The sequence below is a fragment of the Leptodactylus fuscus genome, chromosome 7, assembly GCF_031893055.1.
Source record: "Leptodactylus fuscus isolate aLepFus1 chromosome 7, aLepFus1.hap2, whole genome shotgun sequence".
NCBI lineage: Eukaryota > Metazoa > Chordata > Amphibia > Anura > Leptodactylidae > Leptodactylus > Leptodactylus fuscus.
The window spans coordinates 8,578,832-8,604,029 of record NC_134271.1 but is presented as its reverse complement, the minus strand read 5'-3'; the positions used below and the strand labels follow the sequence as shown (position 1 = coordinate 8,604,029).

Sequence of the window (25,198 nt, the reverse complement as noted above, 5' to 3'; positions counted from 1 at the left end):
ATTTGTCACAGCTGTTTCTTCCTCCCAAACCTCCAAGAAGATTAAGAGAGTGATCATTAAAAAAATATCAAATGATGGGGATGATACAGAGTAATATCATATGAGATAATGGGGATGATACAGGGTAATATCATATGAGATAATGGAGATGATACAGTGCAATATCATATAAGATATGGGGATGATACAGTGCAATATCATATAAGATATGGGGATGATACCATGTAATATCATTTAAGATATGGGGATGATACAGAGCAATATCATATAAGATATGGGGATGATACAGTGTGATATCATAAGATATGGGGATGATACAGAGTAATATCATACGAGATAATGGGGATGATACAGGGTAATATCATAATATATGGGGATGATACAGTGTGATATCATATAAGATATGGGGATGATACAGGGTAATATCATATAAGATATGGGGATGATACAGTGTAATATCATATAAGATATGGGGATGATACAGAGTAATATCATACGAGATAATGGGGATGATACAGGGTAATATCATAATATATGGGGATGATACAGTGTGATATCATATAAGATATGGGGATGATACAGGGTAATATCATATAAGATATGAGGATGATACAGTGTAATATCATATAAAATATAGGGATGATACAGTGTGATATCATGTAAGATATGGGGATGATACAGTGTAATATCATATAAAATATGGGGATGATACAGTGTGATATATAAGATATGGGGATGATACAGTGTAATATCATAAGATATGGGGATGATACAGTGTAATATCATATAAAATATGGGGATGATACTGTGTAATATCATATAAGATATGGGGATGATACAGTGTAATATCATATAAGATAATGGGGAAGATACAGTGTAATATCATATAAGATATGAGGATGATACAGTGTAATATCATATAAGATATGGGGATGATACAGTGTAATATCATATAAGATATGGGGATGATACAGTGTAATATCATATAAGATATGGGGATGATACAGTGTAATATCATATAAGATATGAGGATGATACAGTGTAATATATAAGATATGGGGATGATACAGTGTAATATCATATAAGATAATGGGGATGATACAGTGTAATATCATATAAGATATGAGGATGATACAGTGTAATATCATATAAGATATGGGGATGATACAGTGTAATAGGATATAAGATATTGGGATGATACAGAGTAATATCATATAAGATATGAGGATGATACAGTGTAATATCATATAAGATATGAGGATGATACAGTGTAATATCATATAAGATATGGGGATGATACAGTGTAATATCATATAAGATATGGGGATGATACAGTGTAATATCATATAAGATATGGGGATGATACAGTGTAATATCATATAAGATATGGGGATGATACAGTGTAATATCATATAAGATATGAGGATGATACAGTGTAATATATAAGATATGGGGATGATACAGTGTAATATCATATAAGATAATGGGGATGATACAGTGTAATATCATATAAGATAATGGGGATGATACAGTGTAATATCATATAAGATATGAGGATGATACAGCATAATATCATAAAATATGGGGATGATACCGTGTAATATGATATAAGATATGTGATATGTGGATGATACAGAGTAATATCAGATGAGAGAATGGTGAGGATTCAGTATAATATATGAGATAATTGAGATGACACAGAATATCAGATGAGATACTAGGGATGATACAGAGTAATATCATACGAGATAATGGGAAGGATACAGTATAATATCAGACAAGATACGGGGATGATACAGTGTATTAGTCAATGAGATAATGATGATACTGCTGTATATTATCGGACAAGATGATGGGGATGACAATTTATCAGTTTCTTGCCGTTACGTCTCACACTAACCAGTGTAGTCCATGATAGCAAACCTTTTGTAGCCGTCCACACGTTTCTTTCTTGCAGTGCCAGTTACTTCTCAGTTAGGCCACATAATGTAGGATACAGTTCACACAGATACAGTTATTGCAGTTACGTCACAAACCTAAAACTGATTTTTCCTTTTTATCTTTTGTGAAGATCTTTTAGTAGAGGTCCCCGGAGTCTGAATGGTTAATCTGTACGTTTCCCTCACACATGCCATTTTCAGGACTTCCACCTGGGGGAGACAAATGAGTCATGACATTAGTATTGAGGCAGCACATGTTGTACCGGGGACTCACCTGCAGATGGCACTATACTGTTATAACTGCTCTGCCCGCGCTGCGATCCCTGTTTCATCGTACGTTGGCTTTCAGTCTATCATGTTGCTGTTTGTTCATCATTCGAGGTGCCGCAGTCTACAGTCCCTTCCTGATCTCAATGTTCTCAATTGACATTAACTAAAATATTGTTGCTTGATATAATACAGACAGCCCTAAGCAGACCTCAAAAACGGAAACCCATGCACAGATGTGAACCGCGTCTTAAACCTTAGAACAAGATAAAATTAGGCAAATCCAATAATCCATTAATTGTGTGACCACCTCTTTAAAAGCAGAAGTTGTGGCAGTTTGCTGGTCTGGAGCATTCAAGTGCCTGCTAACACCGTGACAAGGAGGAAAGACATCAGCAATGATCTGAGAGAAGTTATTGTTGCGCTCATCAATCTAGGAAAGGTTATAAGGCCATTTTCAAAAAAATCTGAAGTTCATTCTACACTGAGACAAACTATTCACAAGTAGAAAAGAGAGTCAACAATCTTCCCAGGATGTCGTAGCTAAGGCAATGCTCAGATAAATCACAAAAAAACAAAGAGCTACTTCTAAGACTCTGCAGATCTCAGCATGTTAAAGGGGTTTTCCCTAACTTGATTGGTTAGTCCCTAGGCTAGGTCATCAATATGTGATTGGGTGCAGTGACACCCAGGACCCCTGCAGATCAGTTATTTGAAAAGGCCATAGAGGTCTTCTCTATGTCAATGATATCACCTTCATTGGTCATAGCAGCTTAGATCCATTAAAGTTATGTCAGCCATGAGAACGGAAGAGACCGCACAGGACCACATGAGGAAAACTAGGAGGACTGAGGCAAGGTGAGGTTCTATAGCACTTCTGGTTTCTTATATTAGCCAGATGGCTGAACATAGTGTTTGCCACAGTCAGAACTCATATGACTCTATAATACATAGTGTATGACACTGTCAGGACTCCTAGGACTATATATATCTATAATACATAGTGTATGACACTGTCAGGGCTCCTAGAACTATATATATATCTATAATACATAGTGTATGACACTGTCAGGGCTCCTAGGACTATATATCTATAATACATAGTGTATGACACTGTCAGGGCTCCTAGGACTATATATCTATAATACATAGTGTATGACACTGTCAGGGCTCCTAGGACTATATATCTATAATACATAGTGTATGACACTGTCAGGGCTCCTAGGACTATATATCTATAATACATAGTGTATGATGCTGTCAGGGCTCCTAGGACTATATATATCTATAATACATAGTGTATGACACTGTCTGGGCTCCTAGAACTTTATATCTTCTTGCACCCCCATTCATAATTCCAATCTATAGATTTACCCCAAGTGTTTCTACCAACACAACTATCTGTACCTAACAGCTACTAACTCCTTTACTTCCACCCCTAGTCCCTCCACATCAAAACGGTGACTGTTCTCATCCAACTCATCAAGAAGAGGAAGACTAGGACTAGGCGGAATATCTTTCTCAGGAGGTGCCACATCACTAGTAGGAATCCTGTATCAGTGAAGATAAAGATAGGGTTGATATAGCCAGAATGTCTGATGGTAAATTGATACAACAGCAGTTGAGGAGGAGGAACACACAAAATCCTGACTCAATGTGACTGCATCACTGTCAGATGTAATGTCCTTCTGTAACAAGTCAAGTAATTAAAAATTTATGAGAAACCACATCAACCCTGTGGCTACTGGAAGTGCTGTCAAGCCCAGAAATAGAGAAAAAAAGTTCCTGGTAAATGTGGCCTAAGTGACATGTAAAAACAACCAGGGTGCACTTTGCTGATGCTGTGTGTGTTGAAAAAGAAAAGTGCTTTGGCAGTCGGTGACCTGGCCAGTCAGACTGTAGTGTAAGAAAGTAGACGGTAAGAGCATGAGCAAAAAATAGTGCAGAATGCCACGTGGGGGAAAAATAATGTAACATGCTGCACCAGGGTATGTCTTGTCACGTGGAGCAAAAATAGTAATACGTGAGAGAGAAATGGGGCAGTATGCCACATGGGAGAGAAACAGCATAGCATGCCACATAGGGGAGGAACAGATCAGCATGCTGCACCAGGGAAATATAGCACAGCATGGGGCACAAGGGAAAGATAGCGCAGCATGCTGCACAAGGGAAAGATAGCACAGCATGCTGCACAAGGGAAAGATAGCGCAGCATGCTGCACAAGGGAAAGATAGCACAGCATGCTGCACAAGGGAAATATAGCACAGCATGCTGCACAAGGGAAATATAGCACAGCATGCTGCACAAGGGAAAGATAGCACAGCATGCTGCACAAGGGAAAGATAGCACAGCATGCTGCACAAGGGAAAGATAGCACAGCATGCTGCACAAGGGAAAGATAGCACAGCATGCTGCACAAGGGAAAGATAGCACAGCATGCTGCACAAGGGAAAGATAGCACAGCATGCTGCACAAGGGAAAGATAGCACAGCATGCTGCACAAGGGAAAGATAGCACAGCATGCTGCACAAGGGAAAGATAGCACAGCATGCTGCACAAGGGAAAGATAGCACAGCATGCTGCACAAGGGAAAGATAGCACAGCATGCTGCACAAGGGAAAGATAGCACAGCATGCTGCACAAGGGAAAGATAGCACAGCATGCTGCACAAGGGAAAGATAGCACAGCATGCTGCACAAGGGAAAGATAGCACAGCATGCTGCACAAGGGAAAGATAGCACAGCATGTTGCACAAGGGAAAGATAACACAGCATGCTGCACAGGGGAAAGATAGCACAGCAATGGTGCACAAGGGAAAGATAGCACAGCAATGGTGCACAAGAGCAAGATAGCACAGCAATGGTGCACAAGGGAAAGAGTGGGGAAAAAATAGTGCAGCAAAAGTAGTGATTTCTGCCACATGAGGGAAAAATAATCCAAGATGCCTCATGGGGCAAAACAGCGCAACATGCTGCATGGGGAAAAATAGTACAGCACGGCGCACATGAGAAATACAGTGCAGCATGCCACATGGCGGCAAAATAGTGCAACACAACACACCAGGGTAGTGCAACACGCCGAATCGAGGAAAAAAATAGCACCAGATACCGCATGAGGGAAACGCAAGAGCTCCATTACTAGTGTGTGGGGACCATCAGACTCCGGTGTCAGTTACATAAGGCATCTGGCACTGCGACAATCAGAGCAATGCAACTGCTGAAGGCAGATGTGAACAGAGCCTAATAAGTGAATGTCATTGTCTTACACATCCTCTCCCTCCACCAAATGTGAACACAAGCCAACAGGCTGTAAGCTGCGGATCCGCCAGTGATGTAGATAGGAGAGCCGGTGACCGTGAGGAGGAGACGGTGACAGCGCCGCCCGGTGTGCCTGCAGGAGGAGGAGGAGGAGGGGGACGGATCCCCCGCCCGCCGCACGGATCATTAGCGCAGCCCCAGCTCCAGGACACCGGCACAGGGGGCGGCAGAGAGCAGCAGAGCCCTCGCCTAGCGGAGCTGCCGTCCGTCCTCCCCGAGGAGCTGTCCCTTCAGCACCGGCATGGCGCAGCGTCCCGAGCCCAGCAGCCGCCTGTGATGAGCGGGAGCCGCCGCGCACGACATGCTCGATAGAAGACGGCGACATGGGCCAAGGGGACGAGACCGACCGCATCGTGATCAACGTGGGCGGAACGCGGCACCAAACCTACCGCAGCACCCTGCGCACCCTGCCCGGGACCCGGCTGGCCTGGCTGGCTGAGCCCGACGCCCACAGCCACTTCGACTACGACCCCCGGGTGGACGAGTTTTTCTTTGACCGCCACCCCGGGGTATTCGCTCACATCCTGAACTATTACCGCACCGGCAAGTTACATTGCCCGGCCGACGTGTGCGGGCCCCTGTACGAGGAGGAGCTGGCCTTCTGGGGCATCGACGAGACCGACGTGGAGCCCTGCTGCTGGATGACCTACCGCCAGCACCGCGACGCCGAGGAAGCCCTGGACAGCTTCGGCGGGGGCCCTGTGGATCTCGGCGCCGACGACGCCGACGGGGACGGCACCGGGGACTCGGGCGATGGGGAGGACGAGCTGGAGATGACCAAGCGACTGGCGCTCAGCGACTCCCCGGATGGCAAAGCCAGTGGCGGGCTGTGGAGGAGGTGGCAGCCCCGCATATGGGCGCTCTTCGAGGATCCCTACTCGTCTAGATATGCAAGGGTAAGTCCGGAGAGCATGAAACACCCGACTACACGGGATACCCGACTACACCACAACCAAGGTACTATACAAGATATACTACATGCAACAGAGGACTACACAATATACACGACTACACCACAACCAAGGTACTATACAACACCACACACACTACATGCAACAGACCGACTACACCACAACCAAGGTACTATACAGCACAGGCTACACAGCATACACTACATGCAAAAGACCGACTACACGGGATACCCGACTACACCACAAGCAAGGTACTGTACAACACCATATACTACATGCAACAGAGGACTACACAATATACACGACTACACCACAACCAAGGTACTATACAACACCACATACACTACATGCAACAGACCGACTACACGGGATACCCGACTACACCACAAGCAAGGTACTATACAGCACCACATACACTACATGCAACAGACCGACTACACCACAACCAAGGTACTATACAAGATATACTACATGCAACAGACCGACTACACAATATATACGACTACACCACAACCAAGGTACTACACAACACCACACACACTACATGCAACAGACCGACTACACGGGATACCCGACTACACTACAACCAAGGTACTATACAGCACCATACACTACATGCAACAGACCGATTACACGGTGTACCCGACTACACCACAACCAAGGTACTATACAAGATATACTACATGCAACAGACCGACTACACGGGATACCCGACTACACCACAACCAAGGTACTATACAGCACCACATACACTACATGCAACAGACCGACTACACCACAACCAAGGTACTATACAAGATATACTACATGCAACAGAGGACTACACAATATATACAACTACACCACAACCAAGGTACTATACAGCACCACATACACTACATGCAACAGACCAACTACACGGGATACCCGACTACACCACAACCAAGGTACTATACAAGATATACTACATGCAACAGAGAACAACACAGTATACACGACTACACCACAACCAAGGTACTATACAGCACCACATACACTACATGCAACAGACCGACTACACGGGATACCCGACTACACCACAACCAAGGTACTATACAAGATATACTACATGCAACAGAGAACAACACAGTATACACGACTACACCACAACCAAGGTACTATACAGCACCACACACACTACATGCAACAGACCAGTACACAGCATACACAAATATACCACGAGCAAGGTACTATACAACACACACTACATGCAACAGACCAGTACACAGCACATCCGACTACACCACAAGCAAGGTACTATACAACACAGCATACACTACATTGCAATCCTGCTCCCCTAGATATGCAAGGGTAAAGTCCTCAGAGCATGCAACAGACAACTACATCCCACCACAACCAAAGTACTACACAACATCACAATACATTCCTACATTTGCAAGTGTAAGTGCTCAGAGTATGCAACAGATGACTACACAGCACACCCGACTACACCACAACCACGGTACTATACAACACAACCAACACTACATTGCAACCCTGCCGTCCTAGATTTGTAAGGGTAAGTCCTAAGAGAATGCGACAGATGACTACACAGCATACAAGACTACATCAAACCACAACCAAGGTACTACACAACATCCTAACACTGCAGGCTCATATATGCAAGTGTAAGTCCTCACAGCATGCAACAGACTACTCCACACAGAACACACAACTACACCACAACCACGGTATGATACAACACAACATACACTACATTGCAACCCTGCTGCCCTTGATATACAAGGGTAAGTCCTCAGAGCACAACGTCACACAGCATACACAACTACATTCCACCACAACCAAGGTACAACACAACATACCCTGCAATGCATTCCTGTCGTCCTAGATATACAAGGGTAAGTCCTCAGAGCATACAACAGATGACTACATAACACACACACGACTACACCACAACCAGGCTACTACAAACACAACACACACTGCAATGCAACCCTGACGTCCTAGATATACAAGGGTAAGGCCTCAGAGCGTGCAACAGATGACTACACAGCACACATGACTACATCCTACCACAACCAAGGTACTACACAACACAACGTACACTACAATGCAACCCTGACGTCCTAGATATACAAGGGTAAGTCCTCAGAGCATGCAACAGATGAATACACACAGCATATAACACTATATCACACCATAACCAAGGTACTACACGACACAGCATATCCTACAACACAAGGGTGTATGCAAGGGTAAGAGAACAACAAATGAGGAATCACACCACAAGCAAAGTCCTACTTAACACACTGTACATCACAACACAACACAACCCTGCTGTCATAGATATGCAAAGCCAAGTGCTGAAAGCAGAGGAGTCACATCCGCATAAACTACACCACAGCAAACCACAACACTAGTACTACACAACACAACATACCGTATACTACAATACTACCCTGCAGTCTGTATATGCAAGTCCAGGGAGAATGCACTACACAGCAGGTCAGCATACACAACACTAGTACTACACCACAACACAGCATACACCACAATACAACTCTGCTGTCCTAGATATGCAGCAATACAACATACATACAGCACAACCCTACTGTCATTAATATACAATATAAAACAACATACACTATACACCTGACAACCCTACACAACACAAAAACACTACAGCACAACCCCACTGTCGTAGATATACAAGGGTACGTCACAAGAGCATGCAACAGATGCTGCACACAGTCAGAAGCGAGGGGACATATTGTTGTTTTATTAGAGCACGACCATACCCAAGTCAGCCTACACTACTGCACAATACTGCACAACACATTGTACACTACTACACTGTACACTACTGTACAATGCTGCACAAGACTCTGTACACTAATGTGCAGTCCTGCACAAAACACCGTAAAGCCTTGTACAAGACACCATAAACTATTGCAAGATTCTCCAAAACACACCATATAATACTGCACAATCCTGTACAATACACATACACTTCTGCACAGTCCTGCACAAGACACTGTACACTACTGCATGACTCTATACAACACACCATAAACTAATCCACAATCCTACACAACACAACATACACTTCTGTAAAATCCTGCACAAGACACCGTACACTAGGGCACAGTCATGCAGAACACACCATACACTACTGCATAAGACACCGTATACTTCTGTACAATCTTGCAATGGTACAAGACACTGTACATTTCTGCAAAGTCCTGATCATGCAGTAGACACCATCTTGTCTTAAACTTTTAGCAGACAGGCATCATACAATAAACTACATTTATGTGCCCCGCACTCCACAAACTGCATCTACATATCATGCAGTCCACAAGCTGCATCCAAATGCCCTGCACTCCACAAGCTGCATCTACATGTCCTGCACTACACAAGCTGCATCTACATATCCTGCACTACACAAGCTGCTTCAAAATGCCCCGCACTACACAAGCTGCATCTACATATCCTGCACTACACAAGCTGCTTCAAAATGCCCCGCACTACACAAGCTGCATCTACATGTACCGCACTACACAAGCTGCATCTACATATCCTGCACTACACAAGCTGCATCTACATATCCTGCACTCCACAAGCTGCATCTACATATCCTGCACTCCACAAGCTGCATCTACATATCCTGCACTACACAAGCTGCATCTACATATCATGCACTACACAAGCTGCATCTACATATCCTGCACTCCACAAGCTGCATCTACATATCCTGCACTACACAAGCTGCATCTACATGCCCCGCACTACACAAGCTGCATCTACATATCCTGCACTACACAAGCTGCATCTACATATCATGCACTACACAAGCTGCATCTACATATCATGCACTACACAAGCTGCATCTACATGTCCTGCACTACACAAGCTGCATCTACATATCATGCACTACACAAGCTGCATCTACATGCCCCGCACACTCCACAAGCTGCATCTACATATCATGCACTACACAAGCTGCATCTACATATCATGCACTACACAAGCTGCATCTACATGCCCCGCACACTCCACAAGCTGCATCTACATATCATGCACTACACAAGCTGCATCTACATATCATGCACTACACAAGCTGCATCTACATGTCCCGCACTACACAAGCTGCATCTACATGCCCCGCACTACACAAGCTGCATCTACATGTACCGCACTACACAAGCTGCATCTACATGCCCCACACTACACAAGCTGCATCTACATATCATGCACTACACAAGCTGCATCTACATGCCCCGCACTACACAAGCTGCATCTACATGTCCCGCACTACACAAGCTGCATCTACATGCCCCGCACTACACCAGCACCTTGCAGTTCCATATACATTAGTATAATATGGCCCAGCAGTGACTAGGAGCAGAGGAGAGCACTGCTGACACCTTGTAGGATGTGACTGAGGAGGGGGCCGCTATTCATCAGCTCACAGCTTTCTCCTTGCTACATGAGAAGGGCAGTGTTGGAGCCATTATTGCCTCCATGTCTCTGAGCAGAGGTCCTCTAGCACTAGCTGCAGGGTCATTCCCCTGTTCTGGGTGATTCCCGGGCTGCTGGGGGGCTACTTGTATATTCTGGGCGCCGGTAACCCAAAGACCTCTGGCAGCTGCAAGGTTAATTGTATGTGCATCCCATGTTCTGGGTGTAAACGATCAGAGGTTGCCCCGGCATTGGCTGCTGAAAGGTTAACCCCATGATCACCTGTAGCCACTTGCTAAGCACTGGTGCATTCATCAGCAGACCCCGATCCATGCCCCATAGTGCAGCCATTGCCAGGGAGATGGACCTTGAACAGTCCTTGCTGAAGGTTATCCCTTCCTGGCAGTCAGTCGTTCGCTCCTCCTGTGTAAGTGACGGGGAGCGCAGCAATGGAGGGAGCAGCCATCTGCCCTTGAAGAGAAAGCTCTCACAAGAAAGCCTCACTTTCTGCCATGCCTGTTGTCCACCCCTGCCCCCACCACCGCCACGTCAATGCCTGGGGCTGCCCATGGTGTCATTGTTAGCAGGCTGTGATGGGTTAATGCAGTAGGGTCATGACCCTCACCCTAATTCCAGGTTTGTCTCTTCGTAGTGTCCTCTGTGCTCCTTGTCTGAGAAAGTGATGACTTGTCAGTTACTGACCCCAAAGGGCCCAACTTCTGGGACCCCCGAATGTACACGTTGCCATTGGCCCTCATAGTCCTGGTCAGCTGACCTAAACAAGGCTGAAAGACCTGTAATGGGGCCCAAGGTTAATGAGGTCCCTGGGGGTCCGTCTCTGAGCGATCAGTAAGGGATGGCACATCCTATGGTTTCATGATTTGTGACAAGCCCTGGCCCGGCCGATCACCATCATCTCTTAGGGACTGAGTCAGCTCTGGTGGTAGAGGGACCAGGTGTCCCGGCCGTGTGGACATCTCCTCCATATCACACAGCCTAGTTTGTGATATTCACTCTAGACGGGGCCGAGGGTCCCGAAATTACAATACGAGCTACCGGTCTACAAGGACCCCTAGAGAACAGACATGTACATGCTGCAGATTATCACACCCCTGACCTCTCTAGAGATCTGCAGACCATTGATATATCCTGAATACTATGACACCCCTGACCTTTCTGCAGAACATTGCTCTGTCCGCTGCCTGTTCATCATGAGCGGCTCCAGGCAAGGCCGCGCGTTACATGTGGACAATGAACAAGGCCGGGACAAGAACTCCTGACATTGCTCAGTATCTGGATGTAATATCTGTGAGTATCCAACAGGCGATGGCCGAATGTCACAGCGTGGGGGAACTAAGGGGGCATTGTATTGTATATGGGGGCACTAAGGGGGCATTATACTGTGTGTGGGGCACTAAAAGGGCATTATACTGTGTGGGGGGCACTAAGAGGGCATTATACTGTATGCAGGGAGCACTAAGGGGGCATTATACTGTATATGGGGGGCACTAAGAGGGCATTATACTGTATGCAGGGAGCACTAAGGGGGCATTATACTGTATATGGGGGGCACTAAGAGGGCATTATACTGTATGCAGGGAGCACTAAGGGGGCATTATACTGTGTGTGGGGGCACTAAGGGGGCATTGTACTGTGTGTGGGGCACTAAGGGGGCATTATACTGTGTGTGTGGCACTAAGGGAGCATTATACTGTGTGTGGGGCATTGTACTGTGTGGGGGACCTAAGGGGGCATTATACTGTGTGGGGGCACTAAGGGGGCATTGTACTGTGTGTGGGGCACTAAAAGGGCATTGTACTGTGTGGGGGCACTAAGGGGGCATTGTACTGTGTGTGGGGCACTAAAAGGGCATTATACTGTGTGGGGGGCAGTAAGGGGGCATTATACTGTATATGGGGGGCACTAAGAGGGCATTATACTGTATGCAGGGAGCACTAAGGGGGCATTGTACTGTGTGTGGGGCACTAAGGGGGCATTATACTGTGTGTGGGGGCACTAAGGGGGCATTGTACTGTGTGTGGGGCACTAAGGGGGCATTATACTGTGTGTGGGGCACTAAGGGGGCATTATACTGTGCGGGGAGCAGTAAGGGGGCATTATACTGTATGTTGGGGCACTAGTGTATACAGTCTGCTAAGGCGTCATTGTGGATCACTAGAGGGGTAATATATTGTGCGGGGGCACTAAGGGGGCATTATACTGTGCGGGGAGCAGTAAGGGGGCATTATACTGTATGTTGGGGCACTAGTGTATACAGTCTGCTAAGGCGTCATTGTGGATCACTAGAGGCGTAATATATTGTGCGGGGGCACTAAGGGGGCATTATACTGTGCGGGGAGCAGTAAGGGGGCATTATACTGTATGTTGGGGCACTAGTGTATACAGTCTGCTACGGCGTCATTGTGGATCACTAGAGGGGTAATATATTGTGCGGGGGCACTAAGGGGGCATTATACTGTGCGGGGGCACTATATTGTGCGGGGGCACTAAGGGGGCATTATACTGTGCGGGGAGCAGTAAGGGGGCATTATACTGTATGTTGGGGCACTAGTGTATACAGTCTGCTAAGGCGTCATTGTGGATCACTAGAGGGGTAATATATTGTGCGGGGGCACTAAGGGGGCATTATATTGTGCGGGGGCACTAAGGGGGCATTATACTGTGCGGGGGCACTAAGGGGGCATTATACTGTGCGGGGGCACTAAGGGGGCATTATACTGTGCGGGGGCACTAAGGGGGCATTATACTGTGCGGGGGCACTAAGGGGGCATTATACTGTGCGGGGGCACTAAGGGGGCATTATACTGTGCGGGGGCACTAAGGGGGCATTATACTGTGCGGGGGCACTAAGGGGGCATTATATTGTGAGGGGCACTATACTGTGTGAAGTTATTGCCATCATGTTCAGAAGTCACGCCCACCTTCCCTAAAATCTACGCCTACAACTGTGCTGACCTCTGTAGAGATCTGCAGGGCATCGCTCTGTCCCGTGTACCCCATGACACATACACACAGGCATATTCTGCAGATTATTACACCACTGACCTCTGCAGAGCATTGCTTTGTTCTGCTTTCCGACAGATACATGGTAACATATTCTGCAGACTATCACACCGCTGACCTTTGTAGGACACTGCTGCGTCCCCTCTTCCGCCTTGACCGCTGCAGATTATTACCCCACTGCCCTCTGCAGAGCATTGCCTCCTGACAGATATCCAGCTTGCAGACTATTGCACCCGGCGGTGCAGGCTCTCTCCTACAGACGGGCGCTTGTGTTTTCTGTACTCAGGGCTTTAGATTGTTAATGAAGCTGAGAATTGACTGTTACTGCAGTTTCCATGGTAACGGCTCGCTCGCTCGCCCGCTCGCTCTGGTGTATCTGCAGGTTGATGCTCGTCTACGCCCTGTGCACTATTCACTAGGATGGCGATTTGCTGTGGTGTTAACCCTTTGTGCCCCCCCCCCCCCCAGATCAGATGCGACCACAATCGTCACATCAGACGCTTTCCTCTCGTATTGCTCCCTGAGGATCGATGGATCCAGACGCCGGTAAATCAGATGCTATCACAATGGCGCGCTTCATCTGTCTGCAGCCGCCATTAAGCACAATCACTTCTTTCTAATAGCTTTTTTCCTCGAAACAATCCTTGCTGGACAGAATGGCGTCCGGAGTAGCGGGGGATGTGCTGAGCCTTGTAGTAGGATATTGGGGGGGGGGGAGTCCCCAGGCGTGAGACTCCAATGGTGTATGGCTGAACAGCCAGCACAGAGTATTTCAGGAAAGGAGCGCGTCGCTCATGCATAGTCGCAGACTAAGAGTTACGTAATGGAAGGAGCAGAGGCCGCCGCAGCACAGAGTATTTCAGGAGAGGAGTGTGCTGGTCGTGTAAGTCATGGACTGAGAGATACGTAGTGTGAGGATCAGGGTCCCCAGCAGCACAGAGTGTTTCAGAAGAGGAGCGTACTGGTCGTGTAGAATAAGCAGTGCAAGGAGCAGGGTCCTCAGCAGCACAAAGTATTTCAGGAGAGGAGGGGCTGCGCTTCTTGTATTGGTTTTCCACCTGTACCAGAGGAATCTCTTGCAATGATTGATGGGATGCTATAGATATATAGATGACGTATTTTCCATTCATGGCCAGGATCTCGGGATTTTACACTATCTGCAGTGCTTGTGAACATCACGGCCGCCCCTATGGTGTTCTGGCTCCTTCATACTACAGACACGGGGCTCATGTCACCCACGGTTCAAAGCCTAAATGCAGAAATTTTAGGATCCCCTGAAAGCGTCTCTTGTACCGGTGTCTGCAGCTCCATTCTTCTGATGATCCACGGACAATTCAGATCGATCCATGAGCTTTGTCTTGTATGGCGTCCAGGCCGCACTGGTTCTACCTGCAGTACCAGACACAGCCAATAGACAGAAGTGGCGCTGTTTCAAGAAAATAGAAGGACCCCTTTATTCTATTTGTAGACCATTCTTACAGCCCCATCAAAACCATGGAAACAGGCGTGACGTGTGCTAGGATTAGATTATTAGGTATACAGAGGTGTAATATTAGATTATAGTATATTGCCTGTATAAGAATGTGAAAGGAGATGTATGAGCGCCCCCTAGTGATACCAGTTACACACTACAATCATAGTGAATATCACTAGAGAGAACAATGTCCTGTACATGTATGAGCGCCCCCTAGTGATACCGGTTACACACTACAGTCATAGTGTCCAGTACATGCGGTGGAGGGGCTGCGGTTCTTGTATTGGTTTTCCACCCGTACCAGAGGAAACCCTTCCCGTATTGCGATGATTGATGGCATGCTATAGATATATAGATGATGTATTTTCCATTCATGGTCAGGATCACATGATTTTGCACTATTTGCAGTGTTTTTGAGCATCATGGCCGCTCCTATGGTGTTCTGGCTCGCTGATACTACAGACACATGGCTCATCTGGAAGACTCTGATTCCCAGCATTCACTTTCACCTATTTACACCTATGTCTTTCGCTGTGACCTTTGTATTGAGCATTCTCACATTTTCTTCTGCTGTGTCTTCCGGGATTGCATTTCCATAGAAGCAAGTCACGATTTCCCCTCATTGCCTTTGTGGTGTGATAGTTGTCAATCTCAGGGCGAATCCCCATCCAGCCTTGTATCCCAGCGATGACTGGACGATTGTTCTATGTCCTCGCACCGCGTCTCTTACTGGAAACGTCTTGTGTCTTCATTTCTATGGAAAGTCATGTGTAGGTTGAGCATAGGGTTGCGTTGTAAGCCCCGGGCCCCCTCCTTCTCATGCCGCCTATACCTTGTGGATGGATCGCAGCAGACGTATCAACCCGACCAGTCGCTGTAATGAGAGATGTCAATGATTTTCCATAAAGTAGCGAAGTGCGAGGTAATATAATGCAGCTGATATCGGGAAAAGAAGAAAATGACATTGATTCCGCAGAAGAACAAAGAGCCAGGACTTCATACAGACGTCCTGAACATGCCATGGCCGGATCCGGCTGAGCGGGGTAAAACATTTACATGTATCTCCAGCACAAACAGCTGAGCAGATAAGTGAAGATGCAGCAGATTTTGCACCTGCGCCATAACCTTCATGTGTCCAAAGAGCGGACGCTCGGACCCATCATAAACCCATAGTCCATGCCCATAGTATGCCCATATGGTGCCCGAAACCACGACCCCAGGAAATGGTTAATACAAACATAGCAAAGCAACCCAACTTTTCCAGGATTCTACATCTGCCTTGTTAGATGAATTCTGTGAGGGTGCGAACACATGTCACAATGTGGACAAAAACTGAGCGGCCACGCCACTCGCTGCAGAGTCCCATTAATTCATTACAACCTGCCTGTACGTACATTGAATGTTTCTAGTTCATGGCTGTGGTAACCTGGAAAGCCAACCTCATGGCTGTCACCTCGGAGCACTCAATAGACTATCATTAATGGAATCCCGTGGCAGCTGGCATGACAGTTTTCATCCACATCAAGGATGTGTCATAACCATACCATGTGGTCATACCTTTAAGGGAAACCTGTCACATAGAAAATGCAGTCTAATCTGCAGGCAGGAGGTTATAGAGCAAGAGGAGCCGAGCAGACTGATGTACAACCTAATGCCCTAATGCACCTCCTGCTCTATAACATGCTGCCTGTAGATAGGACACTATATACAATCTCCTCCTCCTGCCCTATAACCTGCTGCCTGCAGATACGACACTATGTACAATCTGCTCCCTCTGCTCTATAACCTTCTGTCTATAGATAGGACACTATGTACAATCTGCTCCCCCTGCTCTATAACCTTCTGCCTATAGATAGGACACTATGTATAATCTGCTCGGCTCCTCCTGCTCTGTAACCTTCTGTCTATAGATAGGACACTATGTACAATCTGCTCCCTCTGCTCTATAACCTTCTGCCTATAGATGGGACACTATGTACAATCTGCTCCCCCTGCTCTATAACCTTCTGCCTATAGATAGGACACTATGTACAATCTGCTCCCTCTGCTCTATAACCTTCTGCCTATAGATAGGACACTATGTACAATCTGCTCCCCCTGCTCTATAACCTTCTGCCTATAGATAGGACACTATATACAGTCTGCTCTGCTCTTCCTGCTCTATAACCTGCCGCCTGTAGATAGGACACTATGTACAATCTGCTCCTCCTGCCCTATAACCTACCACCTGCAGATAGGACACTATATACAATCTGCTCCTCCTGCCCTATAACCTGCCACCTGCAGATACAACACTATGTACAATCCGCTCCTCCTGCTCAATAACCTGCCGCCTGCAGTTAGGACACTATATACAATCTGCTCCGCTCCTCCTGCTCTATAACCTGCTGCCTATAGATAGGACACTATGTACAATCTCTCCTCCTGCCCTATAACCTGCCGCCTGTAGATAGGACACTATATACAATCTGCTCCGCTCCTCCTGCTCTATAACCTGCCGCCTGTAGATAGGACACTATATACAATCTGCTCCGCTCCTCCTGCTCTATAACCTGCCGCCTGTAGATAGTACACTATATACAATCTGCTCCGCTCCTCCTGCTCTATAACCTGCTGCCTGTAGATAGGACACTATGTACAATCTCCTCCTTGCTGACTACACTGTATCTTCCATGTCACAGGTTGCCATTAATGTCAGGGGTACTGCCATTAGTTATCCTACAAGCAGTGTCAGCCTGTGTGACTGATGTTTTGCATTTACTGTTGTTAGAGCTGAAATCAAGTCCCATTCACTATTAACAATCTCTCTGTGTATAAGACTGATTACTAAAGCTCAGCTGTACTCTGCACTGCGCTGACATATATCATATATGAGTTATACTATAAACAGCTATACTATATACCATATGTGCAGTATACTGTACTGGTGTGAGGATATACTATATGTGCGGTATACTGTACTGATGTGAGGATATACTAAATGTGCGGTATACTGTGCTGGTGTGAAGTATACAATATGTGCGGTGTACTGTACTGGTGTGAGGATATACTATATGTGCGGTATATTGTGCTGGTGTGAGGATATACTATATGTGCAGTATACTGTACTGGTGTGAGGTATACTATATGTGCGGTATATTGTGCTGGTGTGAGGATATACTATATGTGCAGTATACTGTACTGGTGTGAGGATATACTATATGTGCGGTATACTGTGCTGGTGTGAGGATATACTATATGTGCAGTATACTGTACTGGTGTGAGGATATACTATACGTGCGGTATACTGTACTGGTGTGAGGATATACTATATGTGCAGTATACTGTACTGGTGTGAGGATATACTATATGTGCAGTATACTGTACTGGTGTGAGGATATACTATATGTGCAGTATACTGTACTGGTGTGAGGATATACTATATGTGCGGTATACTGTACTGGTGTGAGGTAGACCATATGTGTGGTATATTGTGCAGGTGTGAGGTATACTATATGTGTGGTATACTGTACTGGTGTGAAGTATACTATATGTGCATATATTGTGCTTTAAGAAAAGTAAATACCGCCCTCAGATGGAAATGTTGTATTGTTGCAATACTGGATATGCAGTGATGTTTCAGGCAGTTACGTAAATCGTTAAATATGGAGGCCTTGCGGTGAGCGCCGCAGTCCTGTCTGTAATGTGGAGGCCTCGCGGTGAGCGCCGCAGTCCTGTCTGTAATGTGGAGGCCTTGCGGTGAGCGCCGCAGTCCTGTCTGTAATGTGGAGGCCTCGCGGTGAGCGCCGCAGTCCTGTCTGTAATGTGGAGGCCTCGCGGTGAGCGCCGCAGTCCTGTCTGTAATGTGGAGGCCTCGCGGTGAGCGCCGCAGTCCTGTCTGTAATGTGGCGGCCTCGCGGTGAGCGCCGCAGTCCTGTCTGTAATGTGGAGGCCTCGCGGTGAGCGACGCAGTCCTGTCTGTAATGTGGAGGCCTCGCGGTGAGCGACGCAGTCCTGTCTGTAATGTGGAGGCCTCGCGGTGAGCGACGCAGTCCTGTCTGTAATGTGGAGGCCTCGCGGTGAGCGACGCAGTCCTGTCTGTAATGTGGAGGCCTCGCGGTGAGCGACGCAGTCCTGTCTGTAATGGGGAGGCCTCGCGGTGAGCGCCGCAGTCCTGTCTGTAATGGGGAGGCCTCGCGGTGAGCGCCGCAGTCCTGTCTGTAATGTGGAGGCCTCGCGGTGAGCGACGCAGTCCTGTCTGTAATGTGGAGGCCTCGCGGTGAGCGACGCAGTCCTGTCTGTAATGTGGAGGCCTCGCGGTGAGCGCCGCAGTCCTGTCTGTAATGTGGAGGCCTCGCGGTGAGCGCCGCAGTCCTGTCTGTAATGTGGAGGCCTCGCGGTGAGCGACGCAGTCCTGTCTGTAATGTGGAGGCCTCGCGGTGAGCGACGCAGTCCTGTCTGTAATGTGGAGGCCTCGCGGTGAGCGACGCAGTCCTGTCTGTAATGTGGAGGCCTCGCGGTGAGCGACGCAGTCCTGTCTGTAATGTGGAGGCCTCGCGGTGAGCGACGCAGTCCTGTCTGTAATGGGGAGGCCTCGCGGTGAGCGCCGCAGTCCTGTCTGTAATGGGGAGGCCTCGCGGTGAGCGCCGCAGTCCTGTCTGTAATGTGGAGGCCTCGCGGTGAGCGACGCAGTCCTGTCTGTAATGTGGAGGCCTCGCGGTGAGCGCCGCAGTCCTGTCTGTAATGTGGAGGCCTCGCGGTGAGCGCCGCAGTCCTGTCTGTAATGTGGAGGCCTCGCGGTGAGCGCCGCAGTCCTGTCTGTAATGTGGAGGCCTCGCGGTGAGCGCCGCAGTCCTGTCTGTAATGTGGAGCGACATATATCATATATAGGATCAGATATAGTATCATCACATTCACTCTGAGAAGGTGTCAGTCCACTACAGAAATGAATTCTTGGGGACAGATTTTTTTTGTTAATGTATAGATGAAATAGAATAGACTACAGACCTGTAATATACTGCCCTTACATAGGACTACAGACCTGTAATATACTGCTCTTACATAGGACTACAGACCTGTAATATACTGCCCTTACATAGGACTACAGACCTGTTTTTAGCCGCCTGCCTATATTTTTCACATTTTATCGGAGAGCCCAACCCCCGCTTTGTGCCAGATCATCTTGTCTTCTCAGATTTGTCAATCTTCTAGAGCTCAGATTTTGCACATGGATGAGGTTGGATGAAAACAGTGGTATCAAGTCCGACCTATAACCCTACAGGGTTGATCCAGAACCCCCCCTTCCCCCCATGAGGCTGATGCCAATTGCCCCACGCCAAAGGAAACGATTCCTTTCTGACTCCAAACGACACGAGCAATGTCTTAGACATGACGTTGGCATGTTACACCACATCCTGCTCCCTGGGTCAGAGGACACCATGTTCTGTTGCTCCTCAGCGGGATTCCTCCAGCTCTGCCCTTTCAGACCATTGTACAGCAGCGTTAATCAAAGAGAAGGCGATGAATTTTTTATGATCTGACGGTCAATACAGCGCCAGCCTTTTATATCTCCTGGAAGGTTTGTCCGCTGCCGCACAACACTATGGAGTCTGTAGAGTTCAGACCAAGGAGGCGAGGCTCATGGCGAGAGTGCGGAGCCGCTTCCCTTTACATAAACTCCTTGATGTCACTTTAGTTCTGTATCTTCGGTGATGGTTGACATTTAGCGGTGACTGTTTCTATATGATCGGGCTTGGTACAGTGATAGGACCATGTTCACATCTAGGCAGTCCCTGCAGCGGATTCTGGGCATTACCTGAAGGTGATAAAAGTACATGGAAGGGAAATGGGAGGATTTCCATGTGTTGCGATTGGAGGGTTTTTGCAAAAAGGACCAAGTGCAGCTGGTGGCCTCAGGATTACAGCTGCATGCATATCTCAAGCACGCTGCATGGCTGCCGGTGCAATTACCATACTGCATGGCTGCCGGTGCCGTTACCATGCTGCATGGCACGCCTTCCCATAAGCAGGACTATCCATGAAGTCAGATAACCCATATTCAATGGAAAATAACCTGTCTGGGGCTTTCCCTTCTCTTCCTCTTCTCCCGTCTGCCACAGCTCTCCGGAGGACATGGCAGAAGACACAAGCACTGGGGGAGGGGCGGGAAGTCTCTGCTCAGCCCAGGTGAGTGCACACTAACTATATTCAGCCAGAAACTTATGTGTATGATGTCAGCACTTATACGAAAAAGATGGCTCCTACAGACCCTGGAGGAGGGAGAAGTCTGCAGTGCTAGGGACTTTGCGTGTTGTGCCATGGCCAGAGCTTTAGGTGGCGCTATGGCACTGGATGCTAGGAGATCTGGTTAGCCACGGGTCTTGTGTCTACTCTTTGCTATATGAGTGTCCATTGGGTGGATGATGCCCACTGGTCCTTGGTGCAGATGGTCAGTGTTGGTAGCACAATAAACGGGATCATTGCTTGTAGTTGATCACTTCTTTGGATGACTTCTGGATCCTTCTGCATCGCGGTGATGGAAGGATCCCAATTTTATGCAAGCAACTTGATTCCCTGAACCAGTTTTGTGTGGGAAGAATTCTCTGGTATTGTGCACCCGCACTGAAGAAAAGTGTGCCCACAGCATTACTCAGAATAAATGTGCAAATTTACATGCCAACCTAAAGGGCGATCACAAATACCAAAGGCCGAGCAAGCGAAACGTCTGAGCTTGAGGCCTTGGTCCCAGAGGGCACATGAAGAGAGGGGAAAGGGGAGAAGTAGCAGCCTATATGAACCACAAGTAAGTCGGATGTTTCATGTGTTCAGGTCACCGCTGAGACCCAGATTTAGCTCCAATATGGACCGGAACACAGATGGAACATCACCGAAGGTCGACTGTACGCTTCTGCAATCTCTAGACCTCACTTGATTTTTTTAACCAGGAGTCGGACAAGTCCTATAGGTCACGTAATTATAGGTTATGACTAGTAATGCTACAAATGGTCAATGTGTACAATGTCCTAAAGACAGGTTAGTTGTGCCCAAGAGCCCTGAAAAGCTCCACTCACTGATTTCCTAGATTAAATGGAGGGCGCTCTCCTAATATAGGACAGACTAGGTGGAGGGCGCTCTCCTAATATAGGACAGACTAGATGGAGGGTGCTCTCCTCCTAATATAGGACAGACTAGATGGAGGGCGCTCTCCTCTTAATATAGGACAGACTAGATGGAGGGTGCTCTCCTAATATAGGACAGACTAGATGGAGGGTGCTTTCCTCCTAATATAGGACAGACTAGATGGAGGGTGCTCTCCTCCTAATATAGGACAGACTAGATGGAGGGTGCTCTCCTAATATAGGACAGACTAGATGGAGGGCGCTCTCCTAATATAGGACAGACTAGATGGAGGGTGCTTTCCTCCTAATATAGGACAGACTAGATGGAGGGTGCTTTCCTCCTAATATAGGACAGACTAGGTGGAGGGTGCTCTCCTCCTAATATAGGACAGACTAGATGGAGGGTGCTCTCCTCCTAATATAGGACAGACTAGATGGAGGGTGCTTTCCTCCTAATATAGGACAGACTAGATGGAGGGTGCTCTCCTAATATAGGACAGACTAGATGGAGGGTGCTCTCCTCCTAATATAGGACAGAATAGATGGAGGGCACTCTCCTCCTAATATAGGACAGACTAGATGGAGGGTGCTCTCCTAATATAGGACAGACTAGATGGAGGGCGCGCTCCTCCTAATACAGACAAGATGGTGTGTGTGTGTGTGTGGGGGGGTGCTTGCTCCTCTTTTTGCTTATATGCAATCCTTAGTAATATACGGGAAGACAAGACAGAACATGTAAGCTGAATTATAAGGCCAGCTGCCGCTGCCCACAACATCTACAGGAGATAATGAATCTGCATTTTAGAGTAACTTTGGAAATTACTGTTATTAAAAGATATTTTTAAAACCTATTATATTATTAATGAAATATTGCAATCACTTGGATATAACAGATCCCACTGGTCTGTGCATGTTATTCTAGTGAGGCTGTTAGTAAGGTATGTCCAGTACAGCTTCTGCGGGATCCTCTAAACTCTTAGAGAAAGCCCCAGCATGGTCAGGGGCATTTATAACAATATCAGTGAGTTACAGACTCCAAGCAGTAAAGGAGTCATTAGATAAGCCCCTCATTCGTGTCTCTTATATCCTTATTGGGGATAGAAATAAGAAGGACTGTTCCGGATGGAGGAGAACAGAGGGGGCGAGAGGCTTATCTAATGACTACGGTATTTCTTCACTGCTTGGAGTTTGTATCAAGATGTCTGTCTTTTACTGTTGTCAATGTTACTACCATTACTGGGCTTTTTCTCTGAGAAGCAGAGGATAGCCTATGTCCAGCCTAATACCCTTTTTTTTTTCTCCTGAGGATACAGCAGAATCTGTACTGTACTCTACATGCCATATATGAATGACAGGGCTTTACTACAATGACATGCACAGACCTGTAGATTTGAAACATTACTGGGTGTTATAACAAGAAGATATTTGTGAATTTTTTGCAAGGAAAGTCCCTGTACAATGCAGATGGATGACATTTTTCCATTTTTACTGCTAGCACGACCCGTCTAAGGGGTAATAACGATGAAGCCTTGAAGAAGCAGCAATGTTGCTTTTACTTATAAGATGGAGCAGTTCTCCCCCTCCCAAATATGTTGATGTCTGGGTATTTCTGGTTGGTTGTTAATATGTGCACATTTTACGTGTCTCTTCTTGGGAGGCTTTATACTCAGATTTTGCTGACACTGCCGTTACTATTGCTGATGGCACCTGCCCCTATTTCCATTTCAGATATATCAACAGGGAGAAAAAGGGAGAAGGTAAATGTATTCAGATATTGCGGATGATGCACTGTTAAAAAGATTTGCAGAAGTTTACAATTAGGGATGAGTAAACCAATTGGGAAAGAACCAAATTTGACCTGAATTTTCGAAAAGTTTTGTGCTGACCATCGACAAAACACTGTTATAACTCTGGAATCTCCTCAGACTCCTCAGCTCTCCTGGGCATCTTGTAGTCTCTCGGCACCCACTTCAGGTCTCTGGATGATGTTACGCACCCTGAGTCGTAACATCATGACATCAGCGTGCCCCACAGGAAAGCTGAGGCTTGTGACAACAGAGGTCGGAAGAGGGTGCCCAGGAGAGGTAAGGAAGGTTAGTATAACAGTTTGTTATTTTTACTCCCCTGCCCTGTGCCTCCATTTATTATGCTTTGGGTTCTGAGCAGACCCCAAACCAGCCATTATGGAACTGCAAGTCCTAACACACTTACTGGCTCTGCTCTTCTTGGAATGACCATAGAGGTCATTGATCTGTAGTGAGAGGGATCATAAACCCTCCCACACCAAGTACGATGCACAATGTCAGATGGAGTGGTGTAAAGCACAATGCCACTACCAGACTTGCAGATTCGCTTCTATTTCTGTTTATTCTGGATTTCCCTATCTTTATAGGGACTTTGCTGACATATTGCCTCCTTTGACTGACACTTATTCCAAATTCAGAGTTTCTTTGTTAGAAAATGAGACCATATCTTCCACCATCACGAGGAATCTGGAGAGAGGGTTTATCTGTAAGTCTTATTCTCCTACCAGTATTAGGTTCTTCTTTGTAACCAAATTGGATGGTTCTCTCTGACCTTGCATCGATAAACAGGGTCGGATCAAATAGCTGTAAAAGATTGTTACCCCTGATCGTGTTAAGAGTGCTCAATATTTCAATAAGCCCGATCTTCATGGAGCATATAACCTGGTCCGATGAATGGATCTAGTCGTGATGACCTTGTGATT

General features: G+C 46.8%; 1 protein-coding gene across 2 annotated transcripts in view; it reads left to right on the top strand.

The window, feature by feature from the left end:
• The first annotated feature begins 5,660 nt into the window (after positions 1–5,660).
• Positions 5,661–25,198, top strand: part of KCNC1 (potassium voltage-gated channel subfamily C member 1) — a 63,799-nt gene continuing 44,261 nt past the window's right edge. The window contains exon 1 of one of the 2 annotated variants that reach the window (XM_075280913.1): positions 5,661–6,420. In XM_075280913.1, coding sequence (XP_075137014.1) covers positions 5,848–6,420 — 573 coding nt within the window. In that variant the 5' untranslated portion in view covers positions 5,661–5,847. The remainder of the gene's footprint in view (positions 6,421–25,198) is intronic. The other variant, XM_075280911.1, reaches the window with a different exon arrangement.